Source organism: Papaver somniferum, chromosome 7 (assembly GCF_003573695.1).
Source record: "Papaver somniferum cultivar HN1 chromosome 7, ASM357369v1, whole genome shotgun sequence".
In the NCBI taxonomy this organism is placed as follows: Eukaryota; Viridiplantae; Streptophyta; class Magnoliopsida; order Ranunculales; family Papaveraceae; genus Papaver; species Papaver somniferum.
This window is the reverse complement of record NC_039364.1, coordinates 150,473,736-150,492,964: the sequence shown is the minus strand read 5'-3', so window position 1 is coordinate 150,492,964 and position 19,229 is coordinate 150,473,736. Positions and strand designations below refer to the sequence as shown.

The following is a 19,229-nucleotide window of genomic DNA, read 5'->3' as shown; positions in this document are numbered from 1 at the left end:
CAAGCCTTTAAACCCCTAGATGGTCCTAGTGGACGAGTTTTAGTCTCAGGAGGGTATACAAGAGGTGTACCCACAAAAATTTTACTCCAGACCCTAGCTATCTGTAAAGACCCTCAAACTCGTCAACGCTATTAGACTAGTCAAGAGATGTCTTAGCCGCTAATTACTCGATTACTTTAACACGGACGTTAATTATTAGAAATTAATCCAACAACGATCTAGATACGAAACTAGTATCATTAGATAGATCTCGAAATTTGCGCGGAATGGACTACTCGAATGTATCATTCGGATACCGGATGGAAAAGATATCATCAGTTTTGTTTGAAGGGCAAAATAATCATTTGTTCAGTTAGCCGCCTAGCTTCGCACAGCAACTGGGAGGGTGCCTTTATAGTTTGTCGTTGGTCTTATCCCCAACCGATCGAGAAGATAAGTATTCTTCTTTCTTAATTTCTTCATATCTTTCATTTTCTTCTTCTTTCTTCTTCTTCTGCTCATCTTTCCTCTGTTCTTCGCACTCTTGTTTTTGTGAGAAGATGCGAGTGTTTTTGAGACCAGGAATTTAAGAGAAAATATCAAGAGTTCATCGTTAATGTTGCTGTTGTATATGTTTGAACACGAGATGAAGAGGATGGAGTTGTTGTTGTAAATCGAACATAGGATTTTTGAAGTTAGGGTTCCTGAGAGATGAAATCGATTGAGGATTTATGGGTTCTTGAGTATGATAATAAGTAATTGGTGACGGGTTTTGTGTTTGAATAACAAAGGGTATTGTTTAATTGAAGTTTAGAAGTGTTTTTGATGAAGAACTGAGAGCTAGGGTTTCATTGGAGTTGCAGAGAGCATCCAAAAGATGGAATTGATACTCTTGAAGATCTATAGAGAAATATTTAGAGGTAAGGTTTGTAAGAAGAAACTCATATGAAGATTAGATAGTGAATTTGAGGTTCTAAGAGACTGATTAAAGATGGGGTTTTGATTGATTGAAGATTTGAATGGAAGTATTAACTCTGAATCAGAGAATAAGAGTAATTGAAAAATTAGGGTTTCAAATGGAATTAGAATTCGAATTAGATAATGAAATTGATGTGTAATCGAAGCTATAGAGTTGTTCTGAAGATGAATCGAAGAATTAGGGTTTCTCGTGTTCTTCGCGAAATTAAGAGTTAGGGTTTCAAGTTGAATTACAGAGAATTATGAAATTGAAATCGAAATTCTATAAGGATGATAAAAGTGGGTTTGATGTGAATAGAGTATTGATTGAGATCGAGTTGTACTAACAGTGAAGATCGTTGAGTGTTGACTAAACTAAATTGAGAGTGTGTTGTTGGATTAGAGGTGGCTGAATTGAAATGGTGAAGCACATGGAGAATGTATTTAGTAAACCAGATTGAGGTAATTGTTTTCCTAAACTGTCTTAGTAAAGTTGCTCAGCTTCTTAGATTAAGTGTATGTGTTTGGTAATTGAGCTATAATATGTAGTTAGATTTATGTTGAGCAAAAGGAAATGGATGTTATTGTTAGTTACAGAGATTTATATGGAACTGTTATGATCTGAATGAGAAATTGGTGTTAGTGAGATGATTTGTTGGATGCATCTGTGATAAACAAGATGGCTGGGGTTATTTTATGATGTCTATTATTTGTGTCTGAGATTGGTGAAAATGAATTTCAGGAAATGTATGAGATTATAGTGGTAGTGCTGGAGATTGAGTTATGATGCTGGCAATGGAGGTTCTCTGTTGAATTACAGGGAATAGATGTTGGGAACAGTGGTTGCTTGAATTCTGTGGAGGTTGAAGTTGGTTATCATAAAGAATAAGAGTTCAATTGTTGCTGGCAGTAGTGGTGTAATGGATTGCAGAGCTGTAGAGATAGGAATGAATAGAGTTGTCCTTTGTCTGTGTATTTGAGTTGCAGAACTGGAGTTACTAGTAGTAATGATACTATGATCGAATCAGTTGTGTGTGTTTGATGTTGAGTGTTGTTGCAGCTATGAAGATTGTGATTATGAAGTTGTTGTAGCCGATTTCGATAGTAGTGCTTGTTGAGGTTAGGCGAATGAGTTAGAGAATGTTGTTTGTTTTGTGAAAGAAGTGAAAATTTTTATTGTTACTGTGGCAACTTAGTGGTGTTGTAGCTATAGTGATCTGGAAACAGTAGATATAGAATTATAGTCAGTGGTGCAGTTAAAGCTTGCGACTGCAGCTACATTTCAGGTAAACTGAACTTGTAATCTTTTATGAATTCTTAAGTTTGATAGAAATGAAATGTTTTTGAAGTAGAATTGACATGAGGTCTAATTTGAGTTTAGGCTTGTTAGCTATTCCAGTCAGTCTAGATGACTTACCTGACTCAGTATCTGACCGAGTTGAATCGGTTAGACTCACCGAGTTGACTGTCTAGACCCGAATTGACTCAGTTGACCGATTTCTGTTTGACTTATTTGACCACTGACCCTGGACTTTGACCTGACGTTGACTGTTAGTTGACTCCATTGACCGTTAGTTGACCCAGTTGGGTCAGCACTTGTGTAATGGGCTGAGTCTAGTGGACTTGGGCTTAATATCTTGTATTCTTAGTTTGATGTTTTGGACTCTTATAGTCTAAATTAGCTTTTGGCTTCTTCTACAAAGTTATACGTTTTCATAAGACTTAGCTATGGACTATATAATCAATCTAAATGGATTAGTAAATTCTTAGCTATGCAAGAGATGGATAATGAAGATGTGGAGAACCACTAATGGGCTTGAACCGTTAGATAGATTTGTATGTTTCTTGTGTGAGCCTCTTTGGCTAGATTCTTAGAGTTTTTGTATGATTAACAGTTAGTCTATATTAACAACGATCGATTCAAATGATGAACCAGTGGATCGTGGATCTCGAAGTAGGTGTGGCTTGTCATCAAAAGAGGTGGGAATACATTTGACTCTTTTGTAACCATTGTTGTTTGTTTTACAAAAGTTTATATTTAACAAACCATGCATTGTCTGTCTATGCATTCCATGCTTTATTTAAATTGCATTACTATACTTCCGTGGATTTGTTAATCTTTCCATGGTTTGGAAAGGACTTGTGATGTTTGTTTGTCATATGAATTGTTATGGAAAATACGAATTTCCACTTGTGGTATATAGGATACGCTCCTTCCCATTTATACCTAGAGCTTTTATGATATATTGGTCGACAGTTTGCGAGTTCAGAATTGTCGACATCCATATTTACGATTAGGTGTGAATTTGCGAGTTCGGAATTGCACAACCATAGTATACATTGTTTGAAGAAGGAGTTTGTCCATATACATGTTTGTTTACTTCTGTGAGGATATGCTCTTTCACATTTATATCTACATGAATTCAGTTTTTATGCTTATATCGGTCAATAGTTTGCGAGTTCGGAATTGTCGACATCCATATTTACGATTAGGTGTGGATTTGCGAGTTCGGAATTGCACAACCATAATATACATTGTTTGAAGAAAGAGCTTGTCCATATTCGTGTTTGCGTATCTCAGTGACTTGGTCACTATTTATTGTCTGGGAAAACATTATTATTTTTCTTAATCTTGTTTATGATTATTTAGAAGTTAAATGTTAATTATTTCCACTTTCAGTTTTCGGAGACAGATCAGAGTTGCGCAGCGAAAGCCACAAGTGTTGACTCCGTTAATTAGTTAACTTCTGCTATGTTTATTACGTTGTTTATTGTATATGTAAACCAATTGACTATTGTATATGTATAATTTGAGAGAAGTTCATGTATATACATTCTGAGCGCGGTTGGTTTTGGGATAAGTTTTGTAGCAGATTTCTTAATTGAATGTTTAAGTATTTGAATTAGATTCGTAGTGCCTCTTTATTTAGTTAATCTCTTGGATTAGTCAGCTGCTAGCTTAGGCGGCGCTACATTGTTGGTATCAGAACTCACTATTAGATCTTACATGGGAATAGATTGAAATAGCCAGTGCCAGTTAGTGAAATAGTTTAGTTTAGAACTGGGTTGGTTTGTGAGATAAATCTTAATCACTAAAAACCATCAATAATTAAAATAATTATTTGATTGATTTATTTGTTTGTGTATGTAGTGAAGTAAAAATTGTAGGGTACACCAATAAATTTAGCTAATAAAGATTAGAGAGTAATTAGTCTAAAAGTATAAACACGTAGACAATCCAATATTAAAAATAAATAAATAAATAGTGAGATTAGTATTATAGACTTATTAAGCACCTTGACTTATACGTAGGGTCAATAATTTACAATCACATAAATATTAATAATATTATTGGGACTCAATAACATTTGGGAGAGTAGTTGGAATAATAATTCGACCACCGATGTTAATAATAAAAATATTAATATGGTAATTATAGATGATAATGATAGTAATAGTAGTTTTAATAAAGGAATGTTAGCGTTTACCAATTAGTACCATATTAAACTTAATTAAAATTTCAAAAAGGATATATAACGAAAATAATAATAATAATAATGATTAAATAATTATGGAAAAAATTTGGTAACGCTTATCTACGATTAAGTTTTGTAAATTAAACTAATGAAAAATTAAGAATAAATATTTTGCGTTTAAACCAGACGGTTAATATGAGACTTGTTAGGGACGCAAAAGGGTGAAAAAAAAATGTACCGAAATTATCTTTATTCTAACGAATGATCCAGTAAATTTCTAAAATGGAACAAATATTGTACCTGAAGTAGAGATAATAACATTCGAATAATTAGGCTAGTACGAAATTTATTGTAGATTATATTTGGAAAATTTATATATGACATCACACTAAAGTTAAAATGTCAGATATTATAAATTGACGAGAATCGAATTTAGATTACTTGTAATGATAAAGTAAATAAATAACAATAATAATAATGGTAAATAAAATAAAATACATTTTGATGATTAGATTTCTTAAATGTTATGATAAAAGTTTAGAGACCAATTAATTTTAATAACTTAATACTTAGGTAATCTAGCACTGGAGAGTAGTGAAGGTTGTGTTTTCTCTGTTCGTAGGAAGGTATTGTTGGGCATGGCCAACCTTGACAGGGCAACTGCATTCAGAGATGACCAATCATAGAAGTCTAGTATGATTTAGATCTTTTAGAAAATCGATAATTATAAATTCAACTAGAATCCCTTGTATTAGAGACAAGTATTCTATAAGATAGAAATTAATGTATGGAACTTAAATTTCCTTATTTGATAGAAACTGAATCAACATAGTTGAACCTAGAGCTACAAATTTAAAATCTTAGAAAGCCATATAGGTTTGTGCTTTGTTTTATGTTGTTTGCGCATAGATACGAGATAGGAGTATTCTATAAGGTGGAGAGTTTTTTTTGAAGACCAGAAGGATGGCTTGATTTTCGAGGACGAAAATGAATAAGGTGGGTGATAGACGCATTTATGTGTCTATTTTGTTCTCAATGTTCTGTATTGTTAGACTCGATTAAATACTTATTGTGTTATTTTATGTTTTTGTAGATGTTTTTGGAAAAATAAGCTCTTGCGGCAAAATTGGCTCGAAAAGTGGTGTTTTACACCCTAGGATAGAGTACTAAAGACACCCCATAAATGCACCAGAGGAACCCAGAAAAATTACTAAAGGCACCCCAAGGGACATGTGTTATTCGGACTCCAACAACGGATAAGGGGGCGACCACTGGATAAGGGGTGACCTTCTTCACAAATTCAAAAAAATATTTTGGCGGGAAAATATTTGCTCTTCACTGGCAGATTTTCTCGATTGCATCTGGACGTGATTTTGTGCGATTCAATCGCTGAAACTTTGTGGAAACATGTAATATATCATAACAGAGTTGGTATGGGTGATTGTTTCGACTGAATTTGGATGGATAATCACGTGGAATAAATCATGGAAACACGGGTTTGAAAATGATATTCACGGATTTTCAGCAAGTTTGATGTGTGCTGCTCGTGTTTGGATGACACTTAGTCATTGAAGATGCGTGTAGAAGCTAAATAAGGGAGTATCAGAAGCTGTTTACGCGTGGAGAATCATTTCAGGGAAGAAAATATTCGGAAAATATTTTCTTTTAACACCGAGTAATGGAGGATCATGGAGAGTTAATGAGCGTGGTTTCTTGTCGCTGTTGGGTATAAATAGGTTCCCTCGGTGTCCTAGAACGGTGTCGAGAGTTTGGGGTCGAGAGGAGGTCCAGAGAAGCAGAAATCAAGAGTTGATGAAACTTTGTTTCTGCTGCTGCTGCTGACGAAGAACACCAAGAACACGAAGAACAGACTCGCAAGGACAGTCGTTTATCAAAAAAGTCTAAGACGCACAGCCGTGGGTCGCAGTGCAGTCTAAACAACAGCATCACTTGTGTTTTATCGTTCATTCTGTGACGCTTTTTGTGCATCGCAGATTACAGTTTTACACCATTTTCTCCTTTTCTCTCCATTGTAAACCCCATTTGAGCTATAAAAATATATTTTGAGCGTGTTTTCATCATGAGGAGCTAAAACACAACACTGGGACGACGGAGGAGGCTGAATTTCATCCTTGGGGTAATTTATTTTATTCTTTTTTATGACTTTTGCATTAATCTAAAATTGAAATATGATTTGAATTAATTGGTTGTTATTTAATTTGATGATGTATGCTTAGCTTAGTTGTTTTGATACATCATGCGTAGGACTTACAATCAATGTTTTAAGAATCTATCTTGGCAAAATCAGAGTCTATGTTAATTTTATTGAGTTTTAATTGTCAAAGAATATATGAATGAACCTTGTGTAGTGAATTCAGCCAAATCCTTAGTCCCAGTACCTCTCACCCATTGTTAATATTTTTGTATATATATTTTTATTAAATCTAAAAGTTCCATTTCCTTCACAAGTCTGAAACGAATCCTATTTACTACAACCCCATCAAAAATCAAAAATCGCGGATTTGTGCTTAGGTAGAATTTTAAGGTTTTTTTTTTTATTTCATTTGTTCTTTTTACGTTTCTTTGGGTGTGTCTTTGTATTACAGGTTTGAAGTTGGATACTAAAGACTTGGAATCAAAGCTTAAAGCTAAAAGAGAAGGAAAAAGACAAAGCAAAAAAAAAAGCGAAAGAAAAATTAAAAAAAAAAAAGAGAGAGAATTTATTTATTTATTTATTATTTTTTTAGAGACCTTCCATTTTTTGTAATTATTATTATTATTATTATTTTTTTGTATTTCTTTTCTTTTGCAATTTATTTGGACTTTGGACTTGGACAATTATTTTATTTTATTTTAAACCCTAAGGAAGGGTACATTAAATATAAAACTGTTTGCAGGGAAGGACGACGATTACAATATCGTCTCGGCCCCTCGGGTTCGCACATGACATAGGAGTCGTGGCCCGAGTCGACTTCAGCGGTTCTGCGCCTGTCTGGTACGGGAGGTAAGCTTTCGAAACACCCGTGAATCCCCTGTCAGCGGGTTTATTGTATGCCTTAAGGTGAATATATGCTGAGGATTTGAATACGGTTGTTTTAATTTCCTGGTAAAGGTAAAGGCCTGGCCAAATTAAGATAAGGACTCGGATTTCATCACCGTTTCCGTCTTGCCCGCTTTAGGAAAACGAAACCAAACGCGAACCTAAGCTTAAAATTTTGACTAGAACGAGACCTATAGGGTAACGAGCTTAGTAGGAAAGTCGTTCGAAAAATATTGGTTACTCTTTTAGCATACTTCGAAGTTCATGATGGTTTCTGTGAACTGAATGCGTGACTGCGCCGCCTTGTGATAACGGTGAAGCCTTGGGTATCAAAGCTCCACTGAGCTTCCCTCGCCTCAATTCAACTTACTTTGACTCGGATTGATTCCAGAGGGGTTTGCTTAAATTGTAACGAATTCCCTTTCGAAGGATTAGAAGCTGGTCTAGAAACAATCTAAGTGAAGCCATCATGCTTGTTGTTTGCTATATTTTATAGGTTTGATTTGGTCGAGTCAGCCTTGTTTGTGATTGTGTAGAATTCCCTTGCAATTAAGAATGTCGAACTGGTATGATAGAAGCCAATACAATGATTATCGACCTGAATTTGAATATGGACATCATCCTTTTTATGACCATGTTGGGAATAGTGGTTGGGAACGCCATCCTTTGGAAGGATATGGGTCATACCCTGGTGAGCCCAATTACTATCCACACATGCATCAGTCTTACGAGCAAGAAGATTATTGTCTCTAGAGGATACAATCAAACTATTGAAAAGTAGTCCTTTTTATGATCCCTCTGTTCCTATTCCTCCTTTAGAAGAGTCCCTCAGGGAGTTAGCTGAGTCGACGCGTAAGTTAGCTGAGATGAATAGTGTAATTATAGACGAAAGAACTACAATAATGAGTGAACTTTCTATAGAGGAATCCCTCAAGCTGATGGCTGAGACGAACGAAATACTTTCTCGAAATAATCTTACTTTCCAATATAGTATTTCCAATAATACCCTTAAAAATGAGGATAGTTATTTGCATAATCAAGATGACGAGGTTATAATTGGTAACACTACTTGTTTTGATGAGGTTCGATCTTTTTCATGTTATTATGATAAGGATAGTGTTGATGAAGAATCATACTTATGTAGGAAATGGTTACTCCAATTGATCTTTACAATGATAATATTATTTCTAGTTCAAATCCAAATAATTTTAATAATTATTCACCTATTCAAAAGGACGAGGATTTGACTAGAGATACCCTCGTTTTAGACGATGTAGTATTTCCTGTTTACAAAGCTGATAATGATTTAGAGGAACGAGTTTATTCTGAGAATAATGTTTTAAAGTCTAGCGATTTAGAAACAATAGTCTTAGACGAAGAAGATAAACTCGTAGAGATGAGTGAGGATGAACCTGACTTAGAAGAATCAATTGACCATTTCCAGGAATCTGATGACCTAGAAATTAGGGAAGATGTGACTAGTCTTTCTAGAGACACGGAAAACTCTAAGTTTGGGGGTGATTATCATTCTCCATGTGCTTTAACTCATAGAAAGTTCCCTCGTGTAGGACTTGACGTTTATGCCTCAACCATATTACAAGATTATCTTCATACATGTTTTCCCGAACCTAATGATGTCCATAGAGAAGCTCAGTTGTTAGAAACCCATCCTATGGTTGATGTGGTTAACCCAGGCTATGATACCAAGATTGACTTTGTTTTCCCACCAAAAACTTTTCTTCCAATTGTGGGAACATATGATTTTCAGATGTGTCGGATATTAAGTTTTGAGACTAAACCTAATAACTTTAGGATATTAGGGTCGACACATTTTCTTAAGAATGACCATTATTATGGTCAAATTTGTGAGTCAAATCTAATTGATTTAGAGGATCCCCAATTATTCAGGTTGTTGTTATGTGCTTCTAAGTTCTTAGTTGAGTTTTTCCAGACTCTAATACCTGAACCGGATCTTAGCTTTGAGGAAATCCAACCGATGAAAACCTTTTATTTAGACCCTTTTACAGAGCCTGAACATGAACCACAACTAAATGTAGTTGTCTTAAGCAAGGGTATGTTCGGTATCTTCTTGGTCTGTTGCAATTTCCTCTTCTTGTGGGTAACACTTTTTGATCCAGATGACTCACAGTTATTCCGGCTACTACTATATGATTCTACGTGGTGACTAATCCTTGCTTAGTCTGGCTGAAGACTTTAAACTTAGCACTTCTTGGGAGGTAACCCAATATTCATGCGACACGGTAATATCTTTCCTTATCTCTTTTGCTTCATTGGTAACAGTTTCTCCTTGTTCATGCTTTTAATTTCATCTTTAGAACATTGAGGACATTGTTAGATTTAAGTTTGGGGGTATGGGAGAAAGTTCTTAATTGCTATAAATAAGCTCCAGAGACTAGAAATTTATGCTTATTAAGGTTGGCACTAACTAATCTAAGTGGATGGAAGCATTTTGGTTGTAGGATTTGAGGAACCAATCTGATTAGATGGAAACATCTAAAGAGTCTATTCATAAAATCACAGAGCTCAGGTGTTAGAAAAATAAAACATGGTAGTTTCGCCATATCCTCGTGATGGAAACATCGAAAGAATCCTGATCACTTTTTTTTTTTCTTTTTACCATTACTAGGGTGAAATAGAGTGACTGAGATGAAAAAAAAAAGAAAAGAAAAGAATTGAGACCAGACCACCAGACCAACCGGAATAAATAAAATAAATTCGACCACTAGTACCCTTGTATATGCCAGCTGAGTTGACCTAGAGTTAGGATTATCGACCATTGGTTCCCTTGTATTTGCCAGTGTGTTGATATTAGTCCAGACCAGTATCTCAGTCCATTAGGATAGGTTCACCTTAGTCAACATCATCCACATTTTTCTCTACATCCATCTTCTTAATCATCCATGTGATTGGTTGACTCCGGTTTATGATGTCCAGAAACTATCTGAGTAGAGCTCTGTCACTTTATATGAATTTTAGTATGCTTGAGTGCAAACTCGTGTACAACAATTGGAATTTCACATCAGGGTACTTCCTCCTGTAGTCAATAAGTATGCCAACCAAGGAGATTCTTTAGTGCCTTCCAAGGTTCTGCATAGATAGCTAGGGTCTGGAGTAATGGTTTTGTGGGCACACCTCTGGTAAACCCTCCTGAAATTAACTCGGTTTTATTTATTTTTTATTAGTTTTCCTCGAGGACTAGCAAATAATAAGTTTGGGGGTATTTGATAGACGCATTTATGTGTCTATTTTGTTCTCAATGTTCTGTATTGTTAGACTCGATTAAATACATATTGTGTTATTTTATGTTTTTGTAGATGTTTTTGGAAAAATAAGCTCTTGCGGCGAAATTGGCTCGAAAAGTGGTGTTTTATACCCTAGGATAGAGTACTAAAGACACCCCAGAAATGCACCGGAGGAACCCAGAAAAATTACTAAAGGCACCCCAAGGGAATGTGTTATTCGGACTCCAGCAACGGATAAGGGGCGACCACTGGATAAGGGGTGACCTTCTTCACAAATTCAAAAAAATATTTTGGCGGGAAAATATTTGCTCTTCACTGGCAGATTTTCTCGATTGCATTTGGACGTGATTTTGTGCGATTCAATCGCTGAAACTTTGTGGAAACATGTAATATATCATAACAGAGCTGGTATGGGTGATTGTTTCGACTGAATTTGGCTGGATAATCACGTGGAAGAAATCAGGGCAACACGGGTTTGAAAATGATATTCACGGGTTTTCAGCAAGTTTGATGTGTGCTGCTCCTGTTTGGATGACACTTAGTCATTGAAGATGCGTGTAGAAGCTAAATAAGGGAGTATCAGAAGCTGTTTACGCGTGGAGAATCATTTCAGGGAAGAAAATATTCGGAAAATATTTTTTTTTAACACCGAGTAATGGAGGATCATGGAGAGTTAATGAGCGTGATTTCTTGTCGCTGTTGGGTATAAATAGGTTCCCTGGGTGTCCTAGAAGGGTGTCGAGAGTTTGGGGTCGAGAGGAGGTCCAGAGAAGCAGAAATCAAGAGTTGATGAAACTCTGTTTCTGCTGCTGCTGATGATGAAGAACACCAAGAACACGAAGAACAGACTCGCAAGGACAGTCGTTTATCAACAAAGTCTAAGACGCACAGTCGTGGGTCGCAGTGCAGTCTAAACAACAGCAACACTTGTGTTTTATCGTTCATTCTGTGACGCTTTTTGTGCGTCGCAGATTACAGTTTTACACCATTTTCTCCTTTTCTCTCCATTGTAAACACCATTTAAGCTATAAAAATATATTTTGAGCGTGTTTTCATCATGAGGAGCTAAAACACAACACTGGGACGACGGAGGAGGCTGAATTTCATCCTTGGGGTAATTTATTTTATTCTTTTTTATGACTTTTGCATTAATCTAAAATTGAAATATGATTTGAATTAATTGGTTGTTATTTAATTTGATGATGTATGCTTAGCTTAGTTGTTTTGATACATCATGCTTAGGACTTACAATCAATGTTTTAAGAATCTATCTTGGCAAAATCAGAGTCTATGTCAATTTTATTGAGTTTTAATTGTCAAAGAATATATGAATGAACCTTGTGTAGTGAATTCAGCCAAATCCTTAGTCCCAGTACCTCTCACCCATTGTTAATATTTTTGTATATATATTTTTGTTAAATCTAAAAATTCCATTTCCTTCACAAGTCTGAAACGAATCCTATTTACTAAAACCCATCAAAAATCAAAAATCAGTGGGGAGAATGTAAAAACCCTCAAGCTCGTCAACGCTATTAGACTAGTCAATAGATGTCTTAGACGCTAATTACTCGATTAGTTTAACAAGAACGTTAATTATTAGAAATTAATCCAACAACGATCTAGATACGAAACTAGTATCATTAGATAGATCTCGAAATTTTCGCGGAATGGACTACTTGAATGTGTCATTCGGATACCGGATAGAAAAGATATCATCAATTTTGTTTGAAGGGCATCATTTATTCAGTTAGCCGCCTAGCTTCCCACAACAACTGGGAGGGTGCCTTTATAATTTGTCGTTGGTCTTATCCCCAACCGATTGAGAAGATAAGTATTCTTCTTTCTTATTTTCTTCTTATCTTTCATTTTTTTCTTCTTTCTTCTTCTTCTGCTCCTCTTTCCTCTGTTCTTCGCGCTCTTGTTTCTGTGGGAAGATGCGAGTGTTTTTGAGACCAAGAATTTAAGATAAAACATCAAGAGTTCATCGTTAGTGTTGCTGTTGTATATGTTTGAACACGAGATGAAGAGGATGGAGTTGTTGTTGTAAATCGAACATAGGATTTTTGAAGTTAGGGTTCCTGAGAGATGAAATCGATTGAGGATTTATGGTTTCTTGAGTACGATAATAAATAATTGGTGATGGGTTTTGTGTTTGAATAACAAAGGGTATTGTTTAATTGAAGTTTAGAAGTGTTTTTGATGAAGAACTGAGAGCTAGGGTTTCACTGGAGTTGCAGAGAGGATCCAAAAGATGGAATTGATACTCTTGAATATCTGTAGAGAAATATTTAGAGTTATAGTTTGTAAGAAGAAACTCATATGAAGATTATATAGTGAATTTGAGGTTCCAAGAGACTGATTAAAGATGGGGTTTTGATTGATTGAAGATTTGAATGGAAGTATTAAGTCTGAATCAGAGAAGAAGAGTAATTGAGAAATTAGGGTTTCTTAAATGGAATTAGAATTCAAATTAGATAATGAAATTGATGTGTAATCGAAGCTATAGAGTTGTTCTTAGGATGAATGGAAGAATTAGGGTTTCTCGTGTTCTTCGCCAAATTAAGAGTTAGGGTTTCAAGTTGAATTACAGAGAATAATAAAGTTTAAATCATGGGTTTTTTGAACTCAAGGGATTGTTTTCTTATCTTTGAAAAGTTGGAGTTACCGTTCCTTTTAAAAGCTTTGATTTCGGTCTTTGTGTCTAGCAAAAATTATTTGAAAATGTTATTTTTCAAGGTTCTTTCGCTAGTTGAGTTGTTAGAAAGATTCACAAGCTCCCAAGATAACATCCCTGATGTTTGGTTGAAGTTATAGGAAACTTCATCTCACTGGATAACAAATAATCACCTAAGAAAGCTTATGTTACGATTCAAAATCTCTGAAACCTGTGAAAATAGTGTTGTCGTATCACATCACCATCAGTAGATCGACTCAAAATCATTGAGTTAGGTTTCTAAAATCATTGCTTAGTGTGATTCCTTAAGCGTCTTGGAAGAAATTTCTTTTCTTTTTTCTGTAAAGTCCTCAAGAGTGTAGAGTTGAATGGAAAACCAAAAGAATCACAAGGTAAAACTATCCTTGATGGATCTTGAGGAAACCATAAAGAAAGGAAAGTTGTATTCAGTTCATGCCACGAACATCATGTGTGAGTGGTGACGTCATCAAATTCAGTAAAGGAAGTCACTACGTTGAATTTCGACTAAAAAATTACTTTTCCAACCATCTGTACGGCTGAGTAATGATATCTGGTAGAGGTAATGATAGCATAAAAAATGATTAATGTATAGTGAGAGTACTGAAAGCGACGTATCAGTAACCTTTTTTCACAAAAAATATCCTAGTAGTCAAACAAACTGGTTTGCTGAGTTCAGCGTGACAAAAATAGAGGAATCGTACTCGTGTCTGCACAATGTTAAAATGACAGAATCTTTTTACTGTACTTATAAAACCTTTTCGAAACAGTTCAAAGTGAGGTGTTGTATGTTTGCTGACGTAGGTAAAGCTCTCGGAGGAGAAAGTGGACCCGAACCGATGGCCAGCACTTCGGGGACTGGCAGGATTCTGAGGAACCGAACAGTATCAGGAACTAGCATGCAAGAGGGGATGACTGACTCGAGAAAATAAAGTAGCCATCCACAGCAACCCGAGGATAATCGAGTACCATGCTCTGATGCACCGATACTGATACGGCGATACCGACATGGGGATTCGTAAATTTTGAAAAAAATGGGGATACGAAATACGGTGGGATATGTATAATTATTTAAAAAAATGGTTTATATAATAATATTGATTCTAATGAAAATATCACACACAAAAAAATCTGATATGTACTATTTGGAAATATAAAAAAAAAAGATAGATAAAAACTATCTCACATCTCGCTCACCCATCAAATATATAACTATCTTCATTAAATATCACAGTTTCTAGTTCTTGCTCGTCTAATGAAATATTTCCTACTTCAAGTTCTCTCACATTGTCAAGTTGATCAAATGCATCTATACTAATATCTCACATTCCACTTTCTCCGATCCTTTTGTAGAAGATTGATGTGAGCAAACATTAAATTCTCAACATTTTGGAGTTCAATCTTATTTCTCTTAATTGAATGGATAAAATTATATGTGCTCAAATTTTTCTACGAACAACACGAGGAACATGGCTACCCAAATGGCAATAAGTTTACAACACGGAGGTTGACTTTAGCCGAGCGATTTTGACCATTGGTCAAACTGAGTTTTTCTTCCATTTTCTTCATCTTTTTTCTGGATCTGTTCTTCTCTCGAGTAATTTCTAGGGTTTGAGAGTATTTTTTCAATGGTTTCACAAGTTTCTCAGCCTCTATCTTCGTCTCCCCAAAGGATAAAGGGCTCTGTTAGGGAAGCTTTTGTGAAACCTATTCCTGATTTTGTTGGATCTAAGGTTTTGGATCCTGAAGTTCCTCCTGGATTTGAGAAATCCCCACCTCTTAAATTGGCTCCTTCGAAAGCTTGGGCTTCTTTCTTTGATAAACAGAAGGATCTTGTTCCTGAAGCAGATATTCCGTTTTTCCTCCTAAGTTTGAAGATGGAAAAAGAATTATTACTCAGGTATCTACAATAACTTTTGAGAAGAAAATTAATCGCTGTGAGAATATGGTGGTTGGGTTCTTTGTGGGTAAGATATTTTCTTATTATTTGTCCAGGAATTTTGTTTCTTGGGCATGGAAGCTAAAAGGTAATTTCAATCTTACCATCAATGGTGATAATATGTTTATTTTTGAATTTGATAATGATGAGGATCGTAGAATTGCGATTTAATATGGTGCTTTATTTATTTCATAACAATTCTTCTTTGTTAGACCTTGGTATAAAAATATTGAAGAAGATGTTGCTGAATTGCACTCAGTTCCTGTCTGGGTGAATTTGAGACAAGTACCTCTTTATATGTGGAATGCTTTTGGATTGGGAATGATCTATAGTAATATTGGAGTGCCTATTATGATGGATAAACAAACTCTCAATAGGATTAGAATGAGTTATGCTAGAGTGTGCGTGGAAATTATCGATGATTGTGAATTTCCTAGCTCTATTCCTCTCATTATAGATGGAAAGGATACTGTGGAGGTCGAAGTGGAGTATACTTGGAAACCTACTAGGTGCACAGAGTGTACTTTTTTTGGTCATTCTTTAGCTAAGTGTCCTAAGAAGCAAGCAAAACCTGTTCCTCTGGTGGTGCAAAAGTGGGTTCCTAAAAAGTCTGTTACTACGATGGATGAGGATGGTTGGATTACTAAAACTTCTAAAAGAGCAAGGGATCCTAGGGAGACTGGTTCTTATACTTCTGAAGAAGAGATGGATGATCAAGATAAGGGTCATCCAGACATTATGAAGGAGGGAAATGATGTAGTTCATATTGATTTTAACAGCCCAGTCTTAAATGCAGAGCCAATTATCCAACAAGTGGATCATCATACTTCACTAAAGAATAATAAGTTTATTCTCTTAGATACACATACTGAAGGGAGTATTGAAGATGGTCAAAGTTTTAATAAGGAAAACTTGAATAAAGATGATATTGACTTACAAGAAGGGCAAATTGGTGCAAGAGGTCATTTTCAAAAAAGGATTGCTCTTAATGATGTCAATGCTAATCTTCTTCCTAAGATGACATATTTGAAAAAATCTGCTAGAGATATTGTTTCTTCTTCCAGACCTAAATAATGTTTAAGGTAGGTAGTTGGAATATTAGGGGGCCCAATGACCCTCTAAAACAGTCTGAAGTTAAAAATTTAATTAGAAATAATGAGCTCTCTGTTCTAGGGCTCCTTGAAACTCATGTTCAAGAGTTAAATAAAAATTGGATTAGGAATAAAAAAAATTCCTTCTTGGAATTTTAGATAATGATGTTGTTGATTTTATTGGTAGAATTTGGGTTTGTTGGAACCCTACTGTGATTACAATTACTTTAATTCATTCTAGTCTTCAAGCCATGTTTCTGGATGTTGCCATTTCCTCACATATGAATTTTGTTCTTACTTTTGTCTATGGTGATAACTATTATATTACTAGAAGGAGTTTATGGAATTATATTACTTCTTTTGTTGGTGTGAACAATATTCCTTGGATTGTTTAGGGGATTTTAACTCTTTACTTCATCCTTCTGATAAGGTTGGTGGGGCAAGTATTATGCCTTTTCATTATCAAGATTTTTCTGAATGTGTCCAGAATGCTTATTTAATAGATTTATCTTTCTCTGGTTGCTTCTACACATGGTCAAATTGTCAACAGAATGGAGATATTGTTAGATCAAACATTGACAGAGTAATGATAAATTTGAAATGATTACAACGGTTTCAACTGTCTCAGGCTGAATTCTTGGTTCCGGGCATTTCACATCATTCTCTTGCTGTTGTTTCAGTTTTTGAAAAGAGGAAATATGGGCCACCCCCTTTTAGATTTTATAATTTTTTAATTGAAGATGATAAATTTTTGGATATTGTTAATCAAGCTTGGAAGATTCAAGTTAGAGGTAATCCCATGATCCAGCTAGTTACTAAGCTCAAGTTTGGAAGAAAAGGAAATTTAAAAATGTTTCTGAGCAAGCTCTTCAAGCAAAGGAGAATATGCAAATGTCTCAAGCTCAACTCCAATCTGATCCTCTTAATCAAGATCTTGCAAGTAGAGAAAGAGACTATGTCTATGAGTATGTCAGACTTGCAAAATTTGAAGAATCTGCTGTTAATCAAAAGTCTAGAATCCAATGGCTGAATTTAGGAGATACTAACTCTTCCTTTTTTCATAATTCTTTGAAAGTCAGAATATCTAAGAACAATATTTTAGCTTTATATAATAATGTTAATGAGAAATTAGAGGAGGATCAAGATATAGCTAAAGAGTTTGTTGATTTCTATATTAACCTCTTTGGAGAAAAGAATGGTGTTACTTCTGTGGATCCCTTTATTGATATTAATTTTGGTGCTTGTATTCAACAGGATGATGTAGAATATTTAGTTAAACAACTTACTAGGGAGGAGATTGTGGAGGCTTTGGATACTATTGGTTCCAGTAAATCCCCTGGACCATATGGGCTCTCAGGTCATTTTTTCAAAGCTTGCTGGAGTATTGTGGGAGATGATTTTGTATCGGCTGTGAAGAATTTCTTTGATAAGTCGAAACTGTTAAAAGAAGTCAATAGTACTTTCATAACTTTGGTGGCTAAGAAAGAGAATCCTACTATAGTTACTAACTTCAGACCTATTTCTTGCTGCAATGTAGTGTACAAGTGCATTACTAAAATTCTCTCTCTTAGAATGAAAAAGGTGTTAAGTGGTCTTATTAGTTCTAACCAGTCTGATTTTATTTATGGAAGGGCTATTCAAGACAATATCATGGTGGCTCATGAAATTGTGAGAAACTATGATAGGAAAAGGGGATCACCTAGATGTGCTTTGAAGATAGACTTGAAGAAGGCTTATGACACTGTTAGCTGGGATGCCATTTTTTATGTGTTAAAGAATATGGGTTTTCCTGATGATTTTATAGAGTAGATTAATCTTTGCATCACTACTTAAAAATTCTCTATTTTGGCAAATGGTTCTCCTTATGTTTTTTTTGGAGCCAAGAGAGGTTTAAGACAGGGTTGTCCCTTACCACCTTACCTATTTTTCCTGGTTATGGAAATTTTCAGCTATATTCCCTCCATCAAGTGCAGCAGAAGAAGTTTAGTCTCCACCCAAGATGCAAGATCATAAATCTCACTCACCTGTGCTTTGCAGATGACATTCTGATTTTTTTCAAAGGTACCCTTACTACTGCTTCCACTCTAAATGATTACTTAGTTAAATTTAGCAACTGTACTGGTTTAGAAATGAATAGACATAAGACTTCTTTGTTTCACTCTGCTATTGATGATGCCACTCTTAACCTGATTGTCCAAGAGCTTGATTGTTCTGTTGGTGATCAGCCTGTAAGATACTTAGGGTTTCCTCTTTTATCTGCTAGACTTTCTTATAAGGATTGCATTCCCCTACTTGAAAAGATTAGAATGAGAGTTAAGGATTGGAAAGCCAAATTCCTTGCTTTTCCTGGTAGAGTTCTTTTGATTAAAGATGTTTTGAATAGAATGGTGTACTTCTGGCTTTCCTGTTTTATCTTACCTAAAAGAGCCATAAAAGAGCTTAAGTCTATTTTCAAAAGATTTCTTTGGGATGATCCTGATTTGGGAAAGAAATTTAATCCTATTAGCTGGAAAATTGTTGTAAACCTTATGATTGTGGAGGTTTAGGGATTAAAGACTTACAGCTTACAAATGTGGCTGCCAATTTAATGCATATTTGGGATTTGGTCTTAGGAAAGGTCACAATTTGGACAGATTAGGTTAAGGGGAATTTGATAAAATATCAAGATTTTTGGACTATGGATATCCCTGATGACTCATCTTGGTGATGAAGAAGAATACTTGATCATAGAGAGTTGGCTAAGAGCATATTCGGGTTATTTTGGGGGATGGGAGTAGCACAAATATGATGAA

General features: G+C 35.2%; 1 protein-coding gene across 1 annotated transcript; it reads left to right on the top strand.

The window, feature by feature from the left end:
* The first annotated feature begins 17,328 nt into the window (after positions 1-17,328).
* On the top strand, positions 17,329-18,246 carry LOC113295371. Its single transcript, XM_026543709.1, has one exon. The coding sequence runs from the start codon at positions 17,329-17,331 to the stop codon at positions 18,244-18,246; it is 918 nt and encodes a 305-aa protein (XP_026399494.1).
* Positions 18,247-19,229: the final 983 nt, after the last annotated feature.

Excerpts from the sequence above, each read along its gene's own strand:
- LOC113295371 (XM_026543709.1), top strand. The coding sequence starts at position 17,329 with ATGTCTCAAGCTCAACTCCAATCTGATCCTCTTAATCAAGATCTTGCA.